General features: G+C 40.3%; 1 protein-coding gene across 4 annotated transcripts in view; it reads right to left on the bottom strand.

Moving 5' to 3' along the window:
• septin11 (septin-11) overlaps positions 1 to 19,699 on the bottom strand; it is a 52,296-nt gene continuing 32,597 nt past the window's right edge. Inside the window, exons 4-11 of one of the 4 annotated variants that reach the window (XR_006085475.1) lie at positions 18,665 to 18,851; positions 15,441 to 15,602; positions 14,863 to 14,959; positions 13,764 to 13,932; positions 11,775 to 11,907; positions 9,588 to 9,775; positions 3,264 to 5,163; positions 1 to 1,811 (exon numbers count right to left, since the gene is read on the bottom strand). Coding sequence is in view for 2 of the 4 variants with exons in the window: in XM_042340417.1 (XP_042196351.1) it covers positions 5,148 to 5,163; positions 9,588 to 9,775; positions 11,775 to 11,907; positions 13,764 to 13,932; positions 14,863 to 14,959; positions 15,441 to 15,602; positions 18,665 to 18,851 (952 nt within the window). In the remaining 2 variants the exon portion in view is untranslated. Of the gene's footprint in view, positions 5,164 to 9,587; positions 9,776 to 11,774; positions 11,908 to 13,763; positions 13,933 to 14,862; positions 14,960 to 15,440; positions 15,603 to 18,664; positions 18,852 to 19,699 lie in introns of all 4 variants that reach the window. The other 3 variants (XR_006085476.1, XM_042340417.1, XM_042340423.1) reach the window with 3 other exon arrangements.

The raw sequence follows: 19,699 nt of genomic DNA, 5'->3' as shown, positions 1-19,699 counted from the left end.
TGTTTTAAAATCAATTTATTTCCTTGTAAAACTTCACTTTTCACATTCTTCAAAACGCTACGTCAAATATATGGTCTGATAGAGGACATGCTCTTCTGGGTCACAAACATGGTTCATAAGGTGATGATTTCTAACAGGATTTCTTAATTAAGGAAAATGGAAGTATACTGAGTCAGGAACATTTTGTTCCTATCTAAGGAATCCAAGTTGTGAGTCTTTCCAGTAACCAACTAAGTATGCCACTTAATTAACTACTGTAGAACACACTGGAAACACCACCTCTGCATCAGAAAGGAGTTCTGCAGGGTCAAAACACTGCACTTTGAATTTTTCAAATGATGGAATCCTGTTGTAAATCACTGCGCACTGGAGCACAACATTTCACATTTGAAGATTGTGATGCGATTACATTTAGACTAGCTAAGCAGTACTGTGCGCCTTTCCCACCCACGGGTCTCTGCTGACCTCTGCAGTAGGAGAATCTCCACAGTCATTCTGAGTTTATAGTTCAGCAGCCATTCAAACTCTCAGTATTTCTTCCCTTACATTCTTACTGCAGAATGTTTTTCAAAGACAGATCATTGCGAACTCAGAGAAAGCAACAACAGTTGTTGACACTGGAAACTGATTTACAACACGTAGAAAATGCAGAGACTGGTGATGCCTTCCACAAAATCAGCTCTTCATTGGTGTCCACACTGCTGTAACAGTAAAGCTTGCATGCAGAGATTAAAAAAAAGCCGAGCTTTCCTTCCATTATAATTTTTGCTCCCATCTGTAACACTGGTAATATTTATGAGGTGTTCTTTTTAATGCAACGTTACCTTTGTGAAGGGGTGCCTGTGTACAACAACAATTTGCATTTATAAAGCGCCCTTCACACAGGGTAGCATTTCGGACTGCTTGTAGAGGGTGCTGGGCTGTGATCGAAAATCTACATTAGTTCAGGGTTTGGCCTGCATGTGTGTTGTGTGCACCTGTGCATTTTGGGGGTGGGAAGAAAGGTTTAAATCGTGCAGTTATTAAAGACTGCAACTATTTGCAACAAGAACAGCAGCTTGCACTCCGATAGGGCTTTTCATGTGGATTAATATCTCAAATCTTTTCAGAGGCAGAGTGAAAACCCAAGCAAGGTGGGATGGTGTAAGGAAAGAAATAATTGATGGGATTCAGCGTCAAAGAGGTAGGTTTTCGAAGGGATTTGAAAGTAGCAAGGGAGAGTGAAGTAAAGAGACTTTAGGGAAGAGTGCCAGAAAGTAGGGGTTCAGAAGCTGAAAGTTCGACTTCCAATAGAGGGTAAGGGAAGTGCAGCAGCTCAGAGTTTGTAGAGGGTGTGGAGCTGAAAAAAATGTTAGAGGTAGAGGATGGGACACAGATGTGGAAGCATTTGAAGTCTTCAAATCAGATCTTGAAGTTGATCCATTGGGAAAGTGGGAGAATTAATCAAGGACAGCAGGAACCAGCAGAGAGAATTTATCAATAATCTTGACTGCAAGATATGACGGTACAATATGACCGATGAAAAAGCATTAAAAGCAAGAGATGGTCAACTGCACTATAAATTGCCTGATCTCTCTCATGTGTTGAAAGTGGACATTTTGTTTGGTATTCTTCTACACGTGACAGCAATAGAAGGGCCACATATCTAAGATGCTACAGCAACACAAGAAATGTGACGGAGGAGCAGAGGTAACGTGATGACACAACAGAGATCTTCTGCAAGATATGCAAATATATTGTAGCTCTTCCAATACTTTTAGCAATCTTATCCAGCAGAGAAGGTCGGGCAGCAGGACAATTAGATAAAGAAGCTACAGGAGAAAGTTAAAGAAAGAGAATCAGTTATATACACAGCAGGTCAGAGGGAGGGAAGGAAAATGGAGCAGAATCCAATAAATGACTAAATACACTTTAGGAGTAAAAACACTTGTTAAACAGCTTGATTGAAGTTTCATAATAATAATAATCCTTAGAAATTGCATTCCTCCACAGCAAGTTTTTACAATTCTCAATTCTAGCATTTCTTAGAACATCCTTGTTATGTCCCACACTGCTACTGTATGGCAGTATCTCCACACCCCACCCCATTTATTCCCTCCACAAGTACCAACTTTGTACCTTCAATTAGGGTTCAGTAATCCTAGCTTTGCCATCCACAAACATACAGCCTCACAGAACATCAAATCACTTCTTGCAAGCAAGTCTAGTCAGCCAAGTGTATGACAAAGCAATGTGCGTGATTGGGTGAGGGGTGGGGGATGAAATCCTGTTCAGTAAAACAAAATCTCAACACTGGAAAAAATGATCATCTTGGAATGCACTCAGGATGTGCAGGCTGTAGCTTCAATACAAGTGGTGCAGGGTTTTAAGTCTGTCTATTGATGTCACATGCAGTTACCTCATTTTTGTAACAATTAAAGCAGAACAGAGGCATTAACAAACACACATCACAGGTAATGCAAAACAGTTATCTGGGTAAAATGCATTTCTTAGTGCTGACCATTATATTATTTCGATGTGATTCAGAAAATTCAAGTGTGTGCATTATATATAGAAATAGGTTACAGTATACTATATTCACTATAAAAGTCATTTACTTCAATGACAACTGTAACAAACTTTCCTAATAAGACAATTAACTAATGCATACAAGTTTTAGTGCATTAGTTCAGAAGTTACCAATTCCATCCCATGAAATTCAAATAAAAAGCAAGCATTAAAAGAAAGGATATAGAAAGATCATTGGTATACACGCATTCACCAGCTTTCAGGAAATGACTCAATGTAACCAATATGAAATGACTTGGTCAAAGTAAAAACAGACCAAAAGCCCAAATAACCCATGTATGCACCGGTGCACCTGAGGATATTACAAGATTATTACAAGAGTGAGATTCAGAAACAAGTTCACTCAGGAGTCTGCAGTTCACAGAAACTGTCTTAAAAATGGTCTTAAAAAATTTTGAGTTTTTATTTATATTGTGATGGGAGTACAGTGAATACAAACAGTGAATACAAACAAAAGTGGCAGGTTGTGATGTGCAAACTACTTTGACAGAGGCACAAAGCAAAGCAGGATAGGGGTGCAGAAGCGGTACTTTGCAGTGGTGAAATCAAACTGGATTTCCCTTAAAGCTCTGAGGCACTTTATTTCGAGGAAATCATGGTAGAAAAGAGATGAGAGCCACAGGATACCAATGGGTTGCTCTATAAGTTCACCCAGAACTGCTGAGAGAATAAAGAATTCCAACTGCAATACTTACATGCATAGGTGAAAGCACAATCCAGTTAGATTGGTGGGATATTAGTTATTCCGTGCAGAGCCAAGGATTGCTGTGAAAACAAGGTAGAAGAAATACAAAAACAAAAATGGAATTGCCGCTGAGGTCATTGGCTAAACATGGCCCAGGAAAGGGATGCGACTAAAAAGCACCATCTTTTTGATTAGCCTGTCGTCAAGGTCAATCTAGTGCAATACTTTTTAAACTTTGCTCACTACAACTCATTGCTTTATTAAACAACAAATTGTCATTTTTAAACCCTTAGAGCTCAAACTTCACTTAGATTCCTCAAATCGTGTTGCTAGCCTGGGGGGAAAGGGTGCTGAAGCTGGTATTATTTATTAGTTACCCGAGTTTTACTCCTCTCTGAGGCACAGATGGCTCCAGTACTCTTCTTACCCACAGGCCAAGCTTGACCTAGCGGCCCAGCTGAGAGCTCGCCAATTGAGGCAAGGTGAAGAGAGGATAAATGACGCTTATGAAATGAAAAAACCTTCTGTGTGGAACTCCAAAGCTCTAAATGCAGAGACACTGAGCAATCCAGTCCCTGCATACTGTTGTCTTTCAATGATACAGTAAAACTGCAAGGTTTGTCTCAATATTCAGATATGAAAGAAAATTCTAATATTGCACTGCATTTACAACCCCCTATAAAAATTATGAATTTCAAGCAGGGCTTTTCATATCCATTTCATATCCCCCCCCTCCAAAAAAAAGGTTACTTATACAAATTAATACTATATTCATACTGATTAAAGGGTTGTACTTAAGTTAACACTTGTTTCCAAAGTAATACATTTTCATTTTGAGTTTTAATGTGCAAAGTTTTTGACCGACAGTTTTTTTTCAAAAAAGGCAGACAGCCAGTCGACATTAAAAGTCTGTTCATGCAACATTTTAAGGTGGACACTGATGGCATCTCTCCTCTCCCAGGGCCATGTTTGGCAAGCAAAACTGAAGTCTGACGCTGAAAAGTGTGAAGCTTTGAAACAATGCTGCAGTCGCTGGCATTCCCCACCCCATTATGGGTCAGTGAGTCTGAAATAAGGAAGAAAATCTACCAAGCCAGAGGAAGAGAGCGGAGAGATCAGCAGCAGTAATAGTGGCAAATCCAACAGCAGCCACATAGCAATATCATCAGAAGGAGAATCTATCCAAGGGAGAATGGCACAAAAGAAAGTTAAAGAACTTCTTTGATTTGGATAGTTAATACATTAAAAGAGGGGCACAATATCATCACAAATTTCACCTGCTTGAAGCACCTCATTAGTACCAATAGCAATCAGATTCACCTTGTGCAATTGGGAAATGCCAATGGATTCATGTACAACAAGAACAATATGATCGTTACCTTTCCTAAAAAAGATGGCTTCTTGAGACAGTGATATTGGGAGGAAAGATTTGATGTTGAGGCATTAAATTGTACATTATGTACTATATTTAAACAAGGTAGACTGAAATTTGCTCAGTTAAATTTCAATTCTTTTAAGATACCCAAATAAGAAGTTAGTTGGGAGATGGCTAATAATATGCATCAACTTCCTGAATGAAGGATGTTCTGCATCACCCTCCTGTTGAAGAGTAATAAAGTTCTGTTATTTGCTGGCTATTGCTGCTGTTCTCAAAGCTACAGCTTCAGTCTTCATCCGTTTCCCCCGCACAGCCACCTGACACATACAGTACCAGCTTGGTCCTTCCCTCCTCCCTCCAGATCACGGAATGCATTTGAAAGAATGTCCCTGCATTAAGTGACAAGCTAACTGTTCTCTACATGTTTTAACAAAAAGATGGGCATTCTTAATGCAGACACTTTACAGCTAAGCAGATGAATGAGTGGGGGCGACATCCTTGGCTTGTCAGCTTTGCTTATGTGAAGCTCGCACTGCAATTAAAAAAGGAAAAAAAAATAAGAGACGGTAAGAAATCAAAATTCATAAACACACCAAAACGGTTGTATTCTCATATTTTTGCAAGCAATAATAAAAAATAAACCATACTTATTCATGGAACAGCTACTGATAAGGTTTCATGCATGTTAGCAACTTGAGATTTTGTAGTTTACAAAATCTACTCGACACACACAGACACACACAAAAATGGGCTAATTACTGGCAAATCACAGAGCTAACGGATCAAATCATTAAAGAAACATTATCCTGTATATGTGTGTGTGTATATATATATATACACACAGGATAATATTTATTTAATGATTCGAGATATATAGATTCAAAAAAGTTTGATTAATCTTTGAAGAACACATATGAAATAAATGCCCTGCCCTGAAAGTAATCCATCATTGGTACCATTTTGTTCACGAACTTTTAAGCTTGAAATTTAAAAGCCATTTGTCTGATTTCCTTTTTTTGTAAAAAAAATCAGTTTTTCCTCAAAAACAACCAAACGTATTCCCTGGAGAGACAATCCCATCTCTCCACCTCTGTGTGGTGTACTATGGTAGAACAACTCAACTCAGCAGCCGAGACTCAAAGGCAGTGACGTTTGTTTGTTTGGAGTATTGGATAATTTGAACTATTTTGCAAGATTAACCAGATCTCAACATTCCTCCCACTTGGTCAAGTTGCTAAAAAGATATGAATTCACCAATGAAATGTGATGTAGTTGTTTGGTCAATTTACTGAGATGAACAGTTACACAGGCTGCATCATCCGGCAAAAGAATGAGTGTGCAGTAACGGACCCCAATGGTTTATTCATGATGAATGGGAAAGAGCTGAACTACAAATTCGATGTCAGAAATTAAGTGAGCTGTTGGCAAAGGATTGATGATTACGGAGCAATGATCAGTAGTTATTAATTATAAACCAAAAAAGAGCAATAAAAATCAGACAAGTCTGAATAGGCCACCAATGTTCTGAGAGGGCAATTGTATAAGTAGTGTAATGTTAGCACAGCCAATTGGTTTTAATAAGATATTGTTAAGTACTAAATGACAGATGACTTCACAGAGGTTTTCTTCCCAATTTTCTCCTCCACAGTAGATCTGTGGGTCCTGATGCTTCTCTGATACCTTGCCCATTGTACAAGTTTGTACATGTGCTAATGCACTAAATATAAGGAAGGGGCAGAGGTTGGGTAAGAGATCAGACAAGCCAGATCCTGTCCAAAGTTCATCCACACACTTTCAACAATGGTTCTTTGGATACTGAAAAAGCGTGGAACACTGGCTAACATTTCCCATCCCTAGACCAGAAATAGAGGCTAACTGCAACTATCACATCTTGATCCCAGCTGGACTATCTTAACTCTTTGTGGGAGGCGGGTGGGAGGAAGGGGGATGTTGGGTTATTAGAGAGGAAATGAAACCTGTGTCCGAAGAGATCACAGTTGGCTTATGGCTACTTCCGATTCTGACCAGTAACTAAGTCGATGCCTTGTTCAATATCAACTTTTAAAAAAAGCAATGCTGAAGTTCTAGCAGCTCTGAGCATGTTCAGTACAAACAAATGATGCAGGGTTCACATCACATTGAGTTCAATTGAGATTTGCTTTGTCAATGCATCGTGCAGCGATACAGCAACATTAGTGACTCACAGTAATGAAGTGGGCATGCCTGGATTTCTGCATTCAAACAATGAAAGGAATCAAAGCAGTAGATACAAGTGCTGGACATTGGAAATTCTTAGTTCAACAAGCTGTGGCAAGTCAATGCACCTGTCTAAATGTGGGCACCTGGAGGTGTACGTGTAGATAGCCGTTCCCCCAGTTTCCATCTGAGACTTTTCCCCCACCAACACTAGTGATAGGTCACATGATTTGTCCTCACACATAGGCATTTCCTTAGTGTGGACTCCATGTGAAAGGAATGCACTAAGACGCCCGATTTATCATTAAGTGCTTTATTTCTGTCTCCTGCGAGTGGAAAGTACATTGGTTATTTGGTCATTGGTTAAAGATATTCATACAAGAAGCCATGCATAGAAAATGTGGAAGTAAATTAAAACCATTTCCTGCTCTTTCCATCCCCAACAAAACGTGTAGGATAATAGAGGCTAAAATATAACTCTCGTCGTGTCCCAAAGTCCCAAATTCTGGATTATAGTTGTCACCATCCATCATTAGAACAAGGAAGTTTCATCACCTCCCATGTTGGAGTAAATCACATGTTTCCCTTCAGTCATAATGATCACAGGCACACGGAAAGAATTAGTATCATTACAGTAGACAATTCAAATACAATACCTAAATGATAGTGTACAGAATCTGTGTCAAAGATCACTGAACAAAAGCAATCATTCTGCTGAATTCAAGTTAAATCCAGTTACGGATATACTTTGTACCTCAGAAATCTCCCCATTCGCCTCCCAAAAAGTGTTAAACAGTTACTTATACCAATCAGTGAAAATAATTATCTGCTCAAACATCAGTCCTGCACGAATCTCCTGCTCCCTGCACCAGGATACATCCTCTAAGAAGAGTGAGAAACTACAGCTCTGCAAAAGTACAAGATCTATAGGGAAGAAGTGAAATGGGGAGTTGCAAAACTGTGCAATTGCAGAAATTTCTGTTCCTTGGGAACAACGTGCCAGAAGTAGATAAGACAACTGCAGTGAGGGACCAGCAGAAGCACTGAGATATTGGGTTGAACAGTCTCTCTCATGCTGTAAACTTTATGGGATAGTCAATTCCGTAACTACCAGCGATGTCCCATACAAACATGATGCTGAGGAACCTACATGATCCGCAATGAAAAACATCCAATTCTGTGACTAGTAAAAACACTGGGACCTCATCAGGTCTCGTCAAAGAATGCGAAAGACAGGGAGGCTGACACAAGAAAAACTGGAAAGCAAGGCTTGGCGACTTGACATGCAAGAGCTAACTTCAGAGATAGTATGATAATGGGCAACAGTGTTCAATTACATTAGTAACAACAACAAATTGAATTTACATAGCGCCTTTCACGTCAGGAGGACGTCTCAAGGTGCTGGATAGTCAAGGGTTTTCACCCTAGCTATAGACTAGAGCCGAGAGTGGTGGAGGGCAAGGGGGTGGTGGGCAAGGTTGCCATGCAGCTTGGCGCCACTGTTGCTTCTGGTGAAGAGTTTGGCCGAAACCTTAACCTGACTTTCTCTTTCAGATGTCGATTGACCTGCTGCGGATCACCAGTATTTTAGGGTTTAATTTCAGACTCCCAGAGTTCAGTTTTGCCCCTTTTAACTTTAGTTTCAGATGCAATTTCTCATGTGCTCTTCCGATTCTAGTCTATTGCTCTTTCCAAACTCTCTCCATCTCACCATCAGTAGCTAATCCTTTAACCACAATAGCCCTTCTCACTGAAACTCTTCCAACAGCTTCTGCCTTGCGTCTTCTCACCCCGATTCAAAATAGTCTTTTTTTATTAAAAATTTCCCTTGGTCAACACCCTCAATCTCCTCCTCCCTTTTCTCCCTCACTTAGTGATCCCCATAGATACTGTGAAGCATTTTGATGATTTAAGTCATCAACTTCACCGTTAAAGAGAAACACATTGCTTTAGAGCACAGACAACATGGGGAGACACAGTTCAGAAATTTCCAAAGAATGAAGTTCAAAAATCCCAAAACAAATCTGGCTAGCACGAGACATCAGTCAGTCAGCACAGAGCATTGCTGGGTCATAGAGATTCAAAACGTACAAGCTTACTTTTGCCTGGCAGACAGTTTCACACAAACAACCAGATGAATAATCTTTCAAAACATCTGGATCTCAAACCAGGTTCTCTTGTTCCCATCAAAGGATTTGAACGTTTCAGCACAGTTGGCGGCCACTTGGCCCATCATACCTATGGAAGCTCTCCTTTTCTTCCCTCCACCCACATCCTTTTATGGTTATCCTTTTTAGATGCATGTCTAATTCCCTTTTAATAGATGATATGAATTCTGCTATAATCACCGTTTTGGCATGGTATTCTATTAACCATTTGTAAAAAAAAGAATTCCTCCAACCTCTCTTTCTTTGGTAAACATCTTAAATTTACTGCCTCTAGGTATCAATTCATTAAATCAGTGAAAAGAGCATCTCCCCATTTACTTCATCAAAATCCTCATAATCTGGAACACCTCTATAACAACAAATTATATTTATATTGCGCCTTTCACATTGGAAGGACATCCCAAGGCCCTGAAAAGTGATCGCTTAACGTTCTCGGTTCTTGTGAAAACAACCCTAGTTTATCCAGTTTCTCCTCCTCAGCTAAGACTTCCCATATTAACACAGGGGTTAAAATTAGACTAGGGAGCCTGGCCCACTGTATTATAAACAGATGAAAGCGTTAAAATTCTATATATAAAGAACACTGCCTTACTTTTTCTTATCCTTGTCCTTCTTGCTGGTCTGGGAGGCCGCTTGCTGAGCCTGTGACTGAAGCAGCTGAGCGGCTGCTTTCTTCTTGTTGAACGCGTTCAATTCCTCCTCCAGGTCCTTCTTCTTATCGTCCACCTTCTTCTTCTCGTCCTGGTGAGTCTTCTTCAGGTGATCAAACTTCTCATGGAGCTGTGGAGACACATCACACAGGCATTGGGAAAACTAATGGAGCTCACATATCCAGAGCACAATGCATAGGAATTAGGGGAGCCAACAACAACTTGCATTTATATAGTGCCCCTCATGCAAGATAGAGTCCCAGAGCTCTTGATAGTCACTTATCAGCACAAAATTTAAAGACAAGTGTTCACATCTTCTTCGCCCCCATTTTCCTCTTGAAGGTGACTCACACTTACCCCACTCTCCTCGCACTGAGTGATGGCAAACCTTCAGTACCTAGGCCAAGTGGTCACTCAAAGTCAGGTTCAGTAGTAGGGGCCAGCAGGCTATTATTGGGCCACAAAGGGATATTACAACTGGGCCTGATCTTCACTACACAATTCAAAAAATACTGAACAGTAGAAGTGATAGGACAGCAAATCAGTGGAAAATGAGACTTTTCACTTCCTAAACAGTGATACTGAGCCCAGATGCAGTGCTCCCATCACTGCCCAATTGAGACCAACTGACACAGGAAGCACACAGGGACTCTCTTGATATGCTCAAGACAGCATCAGGCAGTGCAGTTATTCACCGTGATATTTTCGAAAACATTCTGCTGAACACAGAAACTGGTTGCTGTGAAAAGGGGCATTGGAAAAACAATCATTTGCTGATTAATCAGTGCAAATGTCAAAAGCAATAGACACAAAAGAAAACTCTTTAGAAATCTTCATGTTGTCAAATGTTAATTTTTCTATTACATTTGATCCAGCCTTTCCATTTTTCAATTCACTTCCATTTTATTTTCTCCCCAACCTCTTGCAGTCATTGCCCAGAGTCCACTGAGATAGCAACTCCAATCCCAATTTACAGTGAAACTGGAGACAAGCCATTTATGAAAACCCCAGTTAATATCTTCACAACATAATTAAAGATTAAGAGGTCATAGATCCAACCACACTAATGCTGGAATGAGGACAAAGCAATTCAGCACCGCTTACATTGCTTTTACATGGTTAAGTGTCATACCCTGGTGGCCTCATTCCACTTAAGACTGTGGTGCTAATTCCACAGTACCAGTGAAAAGAACAAATAGCTGTGCATATTTAAAAGTTGCTTTTATGAGTTATTTCTAGCTGCTGACCCTTCCCTGATCTCCGGCTTGTGTCTGCACATAAGCTTGAAAGGTTATTGGGGGAAGCGGTGCTTTCAATGCTACTTCTGAATGTGCCAAAATTCCCAGTTCAGGATCTCTGGAGACAACAGCCTGGAGACAATCTTGGCACACTCAGAGGTAGCATTGAAAGCACCACTTCCCACATTAATGCAAAAAATAAAATGCCCCTGGGGGAAGTTACATTTGACAATTGGTCACTGAGAATAAGCCACAATTTTGTTCATATTTACAGCTCAGTTAATATTGCAGCCCCCTTCTATTGAAGAGATGTTACATTTTGTTGACAGTCTAATACACATCACTGAAAACACCAGTTACTTTAGGCCATGGTGGTTCAACTGGCGGCCCACGGGCCAATTTCATCTGCCGTTTCTAGAAGGAAAACACCAAAATATTGCTTATGGGGACCGCAGTCGTTTCTCAAATGGGGCATCCGGCCCTCCTCCACCCCCTGCCCTCCTCCACCCCCTGCCCTCCTCCACCCCCTGCCCTCCTCCACCCCCTGCCCTCCTCCACCCCCTGCCCTCCTCCACCCCCTGCCCTCCTCCACCCCCTGCCCTCCTCCACCCCCTGCCCTCCTCCACCCCCTGCCCTCCTCCACCCCCTGCCCTCCTCCACCCCCTGCCCTCCTCCACCCCCTGCCCTCCTCCACCCCCTGCCCCCCACCCCCACCCATGGTCTCCTCCACCCTCCGCACCCCCCTCTGCTGCCCCCAACATCCCTCCGCGCCTCCACCCATAAGGCGCTGTACAAGTGTAATTTTTTTTGTTGTCAGTAGCTAAAAAGGTTGGACCACCCTGGCCTAGGGAAACAGCAGCAGCTTTTACTTAAACCTCAACTTTTTTTTACCTCTTTCTCAGCCTCTTTTAGCTGAGCTTCCTTCACTTTGACCCTCAGGACAAACATCTGTCTCATCTCCTCCTCCTTTTTCTGAAGCTCACCCATGAATTCACTTCTCTTTGCCTCGTAGGTTTCCTGCAGACTGAAAAACAAATACAGGATAAAAACAGAGTCTGGTTTGCATTTCTGTGCAACACTGTGAAAGTAGCCTCCTCCAGCCCTGGAAACAAAGAGCAAGACTTGACTTGTGTTCTCACTTCAAATTCAAATTTTAAAATAAGATCTTCCTCTATGACAATCTTTCCCCCCTCCCCTTGGCTCCCACCCCAGCTTGGCTGCAAACCTTAAACTGTCCAGCGCCTTAGACAGGCTTCCCAACATGAAAGGCACTATATAAATGTAAATGTGTATTGTAATTTTTGCACCACTTGAGCCTCCATTACCATGTGATAACCCATATTTTATGTATAGATGTTTCAAGATCTAAAGTAACAAAAACAATTCTGAAATATACTCATTGATAGAGGTTTGCATGCACAGGATTTTAACTCTTTACACACTAAATTAGACACCATTAGGTTTCCATATAGTTTTCCAAGCAATCTTTCCATCTGCCAATTTGTTTCGTTCTTCTTCCCATAATTATCCTGGCATTAGATACAATGCTTTCAAGACTCTCAAGTGTAGTTGATGACCCCTGTGCAGGGTACTGTAGGCTTCAGAAGTCCATGTCCCAAATCAACTACACCTTCAAAAAAAACATTCAAAGTAATGCCTGGAATGTTGAATAGTGTCAAAGCAGTTCACAAAGAATCTCTGTCGAGTCTGGTGACTATTTGTAGAAAAAAGCAGCAACTAATTTGCACATAGCAATGTCCCACAAACAGCTGCAAACTCAACGACCAATCCATCTGGAGGTTGTTAGCCAGGACACTGGGAGGAATTCCTCTTTTTGGGAATAGTGTCATGGGATTTATAACGTTCATCTGACCAGGCAGACAAGACCTGGATCTAACATTTCATCTGAAGGATGGCACCTTCCACAACGCAGTGAAACGTCAGTCTCTAGACTAAACTCAAAGTATCTTCTTTGAAAGTGTAATTGTTTTGGGGCATGGACTCCTGAAGCACCTACAGACCCCGCACAACGGTCTTCATCACATGTGAGATTACAAAATATACAGTCAATTCACTTTGCAGTATATTCTATGAAGCCCTTTGAAACAACACCTTGCATATATATAGTGCCTCTCATGCAGAAGCGGCATCCCAGAGCTCTTGAGATGTCTCCAAGATGTGATATCCTATATCAAATGCAAGGATTATTATTATTATTATTATAATAACAGAGTCTTGAAAGCGTGGGATGGAAAGCTTCAAATGTCACTGAAACAAATCGGAACCAAGCTCAATCATGTTCTCATAAGTGAATAAGTGCATAGACCCTTTGCAGCGAGCAAATGCCTAGCCAATTTTCATGCTCTCTTCCCCATGCCTCCCCCCCATGCACCCAATTTCTCCAGGGATACTGCTCAATCTCACTGCGTCTGTCTAAGATTAAGAAAGCAACCACTGAGCCATATTGGAGAAAATGTTCATCAGAAATGAAATTTAAAAACCACAGTAATTAAGACCTCAACCACTAGCACATAACCTATATTACGTTTTTTTAAAAATCTGAATTGATCTGTATAAACCCTGAAACTGCACAATGCATCTCTAGGGATCTTTCTACCAATTCTTTATTTGGCCAATTGTCTATAGAATAATAATAATAATACTTGCATTTGATTTAGCACCTTATCACATCATTAAGAACATCTCAAAACGGTTCACAAAATATCTTGTAAAGTGGATTGATTATATAGTTTGTGAGAGAAACTCTGCAGCCAGTTGTGCACCCTGGGGTGACTTGACACCTTTGGCTTTGGTGTAGTCAGGGTGACTTAGAACCCGAGTTATCTTGGCTCCACAAAGCCAAATCTCCAAAGTTGTTACCTAAAAGGTTTGCTGTCGGGGTCGGTGTCCTTGAATCCCATCTCCTCCAGCTTACACCGTCTGTATAGCTCGTAGTGGCGTGTGTGTGTCTGCTCCCTCAGGTCCTCCATATTCACTCGGATCAGCATTTCTCGCAATTTCACAAAATCGCAGTGATTTTCATTTTCCACTATTAGTGTGGGTTTTTTTTAAAAAAAAAGGAAACAAAGAACTGAAATAAACAGTTGTTTTGGCAGAAACACTTTTCAGTTCATGAAGTTCAAAGGAAGGCATTTCTTCACATCTTTTGAAATGGCAATAAATCTCATCATTGACAGGGAAAGAGGCACCTTTGGGTAATGCTCCTAATCTGTGAAAGGATGTAACCTGAGCAGCACAGTCCATGAAGCCAGGGAAAGAGTGAGGAGCATAATTGTCATAATCAAACTATGTAAAAATATACTTCTGGTGTCTTACCCTAAAATTGTTCTTCACAACCCTCAACCTGTGAACCTTGTCCTGCTGCCTTGGTATATCTGAAAGTTTTGTTCTGCATCAAATTTCTCTATCCCATTTAGAATCTTATACCTCTATAAGCTCCTCTCTAGCATTTATATAGTACGTTATTAACTACCACTAATAAAGTAATAAACGTATCCCAACGTTAAAATAAAAATAACCATGTATTTGATACAGTGCCTTTCACATCGGAAAAGCGTCTCAAAAACATTTTACAGGATATACTATATGGTGATTATTTTGCAGCAAATGAACTTGTTTAGACCGTTTATTATAATTACAATGCTTGCATGTGAAAAGGCACTGAACTGTTTCAAAGTGGTTCACAGGTAATTATTGTCAAATATATCAATTGTATTAACAGCCGAGACCATGGAGGCATTTGATGGTAAGGGTAAATTTTATCTGCTGCGGGATAAGGAGCAGCAGAGTGGGGCAAGAATGGGGGAAGATGCCCTTCCCTAAATTTTACAATACACTGTTTAGTTTCTAGACAGGTCCAAAGAAAATCGGTTTAGAAGTTTTCTAACTTCTTACACTATTGAGCACACTTAAGATCTGAAAGGTAAGATAAAAGGTACATCTTGCAAGTCAGACATACCTTGCACAATTCCCCAGGGATATTGCCGAGCTTTTGCCATTTTATTCCCAATCTTGATTTCTTCAGTGCTTCCAACAACAGCAAATGGGAGATGTCCCTGGAGAGCAAGAAAAAGAATACAAGTTGTTCTCAAGTCTGTTACTCAGTCGCTGCAGGCTGAAAGGTAGCAATACTTAACTGTGGTCTTCATTAAACAGGATAATTTTAAGTAGAATGTCCTTTTTGTACATAGGAGCGGGAGTGAGTATATGTTGTCCATTCAGGATGTAAAAGAATATTGGACAGTGCTAAGCTGCATGAAAGGCAGCGCGCAGTAGCGCGACTCTAGGAGGTGCAAGTTGCTGTTAATCACTACCAGGGTGTGGGGGAAAAAATAAAAAACACGAACAGGATTTATAGAGCACACAAATTTCACAATGATATCACAGAACTGTTGGGGAGGAATTGGAAGAGATACGCATGTAATAAGGAGAAAACTTATGTACAATGCCCTTAATTTCAAATGAAATGCTGAAATGTAGCATTCTTTTAAACCCATGTAAATGACAAAATCTATTAAATCAGGAATCGGGACTTACATTCATTGTTGAGTTGATCTCTGCAACAGTTTCGTCATCTGTTGGGAACTGGTAAATCTGCACACCATTACTGACCAACTCGCTCATGATTTTGATCTTGAACTTATGCAGCTCGCTCTTGGAGATCGTGTCTGCTTTGGCAATAATGGGAATTATATTCACCTGGAAAACACAACCCGCAAGCCATGGCTTCACACCTTTGCTTTATTTGTACCTAAGACATTCTAATACCTGAATACTGGAGAACCCTTCACAAGTCAATTCTTTACAAATATATACACAATTGCAGAGAAGCATTGGAACCTGGTTCAAAATCAAGATTTGTATTTTCTATTGATGTTAATCTGTGTAACACAAGTTAAAGTTACTGTGGTTTTAACAGAGATCCTGGAGGACATCAGCGATACTCTGCTCAAGGAAATGAATTGAGGCCGTTACCTTCCGACTACCCCCATAGCTCATGCACAATCTGGCGCAACACTGAGCCACTTAGATAAGGTTCCAGAGACTCCAAATTCCTCACAGTCTTAGCCTTATGAAAGTAAGAAGCAATTACTGATGGAAATGATGACTCAAGTCATAACATTCAAGATTGTAAAGAATGTTGGAAATGTCTTAAATTGGAAGACAGATTTCCACATTACAAAGACATTACTGCCTCCTAAATTAAGACTGAATTCAAATTAAGGCAGCATTTTAATTTGAAGACAAATGGTAATAAAGCTAAGACCATTAGAGCTATTGGACTAATGCGAACAGTGTTCTGGTGGCTTAACTGCTGCATGGCTTCCTTCACTTTTTTGAAGGAGAGTTGCAGAACCTTGACACCCACACAAAGAACAGGCAGATAGATAGCTCATGTGACGTATGACACCTCTGAAAATGCAGTGCTCCCCGACACGGCACTGAAGTGTCAGCCTCGACCAGTCTCCAACCAGTCCATCACCACTAGGTGGCGTCTCGTGTATGCTCAATAAAAACAAAGAGGCAGGAGCGATATGTACTGCTATTTAACATTAAAGTTTATATTTTTATTTCAAGATGCACAAAGTATTTCCTACACCTGGCTTAGTTTTTAATTGGACTCACATAACTCTCGCTCCTTCCTTTTGTCTTTTTGATCATGCATGACAGTACCACCTAGTGGCGATTGACAGGTTGGAGGCCACTGGCTTAGAATATAAACTGAAGTCCCAACTAGAGCTCGATTCCACAAACTTCTAACCTAAAGATGAGGGTACCACCTTAGACAGCGCATTGAACCTGAGGCATTTGGGTTTTCGAGTAGATGAGACTTCAGAATTACCTCAAGTGCCATTAATGTTCACAAACATAATAATACCTCTTACATTTGGTGTGGTATTGCCTTTCATGTTGGGAGGACATTCCAAAGATCTTCACAGGACATACTCTAAAGTGCAGTGAGACTCCACATCCAAAACATTGCAGCCAAGCCAGCATTGACAAGCTCATTTTTTGTAATGCAAGTGTTCAACACTTTTGATGCTATTTAACAATTGTAACTATCACCGCCGTGTTTCCTAAAAACATGGGGTGAAAGATTTAACTATCAAATATTTAACTGCACTGACGTTCTATCTGGACTCTAACACATCCACTGAACACCCTCTCAGCTCGAAAGAACGATTCACAAATATCCAAATTAAACTATAGCTTCTGGGTTTCTAGGAAGTAGTCTCTCATTTGGAACAGAACAATGGTCTAAACAAACAAACAAACAGGTAAACCCTGCAGGCAAAACCCAGTCATCATTTCTCAGTCAAACCATTGGTCATTTCCCTTTGAGCAGCTACAGCAGGAAGCACTGGTATCTGCATCCTCTCCAGCACCTCCTCCAAGGAAACAAGAGGAAATACAGGAATGTCATTCCAGAATCGTATTTTTAACAGGAAATTAATAATCATCACATTATTCAGAATCCTTGGAACTTCTCTTAAGGTTACCATTTCGGCTGCAGCACTTTAACAGAACTAGAATGAACGCTGGAAAATATTCAACAATTGATCGATCTGTTGGGTATATCAAGGATGTCATTTTCTTTCAGATTTCTACCATTGTAAATTATGAAGAAGTCCAAAGCTGAGACCTGACAATTGTGTTTGAAAATTAAACAATGTCACTGTGTTGTTGCAAGGAAAGCTATATCAAGAAAGAGGTTTGGCACCAAACCATATATGTAGCGTAAGCAGACCATCAAGACCAGTCCCAGCAGCATAAAGCTTATACTGTATATAACCAACTGCTGGTAGTTTCCTTTTATGTAAAAGTAAAAATAATTTAGGATGGATTTTCAGTAGCACAGTTAGCAAGTATAATGGTCGCCCCATTTTCTAATAATATATAAATGATCCCTGCATTTAATAATAGTGTCTTTCACACTGGGAGGCAGTCTGAAGCACTTCACTAAAATGTAGCGAGTGTGGATTTCTAGGTGAACGTGACAACCAATTAGCGCACTGTTGGGTCTGGCAAACAGGCATGAAGTTTGGCCAATTTTATCTGGGAGATGGCTGGCCAGGACTCTTGGAGAAACTCACTTCTCTGATAAATTCACATTTGGGTGCAGGCTCATCAGCACTACAACAACAACAAAATTACATTTGTATAGGGCCTTTCACATAGGGAGGACGTCCCAAGGCGCTGAGGATGCTACCACTTCCATTAACTCCTCTAAATGACTACTCTTTATAAACAAGTCTAGACAGTGAGTTGCAGCAACTAATCACTGCAGGGGTGAGGTGGTAGAAAGGATTACAGCTAAAACCAATCCCATTCAAACAACAACTCAGGAAGCACTGACCAGGTAAACACAATCTGGGTATGCATTGCTGAGTATATCAAGTAAACTGTTAGGTAAGCTTAACTCTGATTCTTTGAAACAAACAAGACGTGCTCATAAAAATACCAGCAAGAATTGACTTGGATTATTGATTTTCCACACAGTAATTGAAGCAACTTTTCGAATTAAAAACCTGAAGGAACACCTGAAAAGTTATTTTAGTGATCCTTTGAGAACCGAGGCATTTACAAGGCTTATTGACTGCTCTGCAGCCAAGCGTAACATGGCAGTATTAAAGGAGAATTAAAGAGCGTTATAACTGATTCCTTCAGAAACTCACAGTAACCTTTACGTTTGTTAAGAATTGATCACTATTTTATATGGTGCTGTGATAATGTTATGGTTGATAAAATAAGTTGGTTACCTTGCTATCCAGNTTTTTCATGGTAACAAGATCAAGAGATTTCAGCGAGTGTCCTGTGGGTGCAATGAAGTACAGGCAGGTATGAATTCTGGTGTCGTGGTAATTGTAGAGGGAACGCTTGATTTTCAATTCTTCCTGTAGATAGGCTTCAAACTGTGCATCAATGTATTCAACTATAGGCTTGTAACTGGAATGGGAAGTACAAAGCAGATTAGAAACATTATTGGACAAACTTGGAAAAACAATTAATTTTAAACACAGGCTGGCTGGCATTAGGTATTTTAGGTAAGAAATGGTATTTAAGATCAATTTTTTTCCTCTTGTTATTCAAAATACGTTCATCGTCATGACCATTTACAAAGTTGTTTTCTGATTTTGTTTTCAACTAGATGTCTGGCTATGGACCATGCCAACCAAAATGAACACAAACTGAAGAATTACCATCACTTGAGAATAAGCAAGATTGTCTTCTCGTTCTCAGTGACTTGATTAGGAACAATGCCTGTTCTATACTCTATCTGCGATTAAAGGTCAAAGAGATCCAGATTTACAGATTCAAGAAGCGACTCTCACTCACATTTGTCTTTAGTCGACTGGTGACTGTTAGTTGGAAAGGGGGTAGCTCTTCCAAGTCAATGCAAGTGCTTGGTTGATGTACTGTGTTGTGCCATCAAAGACTTCTTTCTACGTTCTATATGGAATTCCTTTCAAGGACTGTTTATTTCTTTGTTATTTTGTGTTTGTGTATTATTTCTAGCTTTTTAAAATTAAATCTATCTCTGTTGATAAATATTTTGTGTGGCTAATACCCATGTCAAGATGTCAATACTTCCCTTGACTAAATTAGGCAGATCGTGGTAAAGGTGGCCCTTTGCAGAAAGGGCATCACCTGAAGCAGGACCTAGTTCAAATTATGCTGATGTGAATTGTGGGCACAGGTTAAAAAAAAACTTTAAAAATTTCCTGAAAGCCTTCAGATTAAATCTTGTCACACACCACCTGCTACCACAGCTTTGATCAGTTAACTCAGCATAG

This window comes from Callorhinchus milii, unplaced genomic scaffold (genome assembly GCF_018977255.1).
Source record: "Callorhinchus milii isolate IMCB2004 unplaced genomic scaffold, IMCB_Cmil_1.0 Scaffold1, whole genome shotgun sequence".
In the NCBI taxonomy this organism is placed as follows: Eukaryota; Metazoa; Chordata; class Chondrichthyes; order Chimaeriformes; family Callorhinchidae; genus Callorhinchus; species Callorhinchus milii.
Note: the sequence above shows the minus strand (reverse complement) of the source record. Positions and strands in the feature narration are given on the sequence as shown.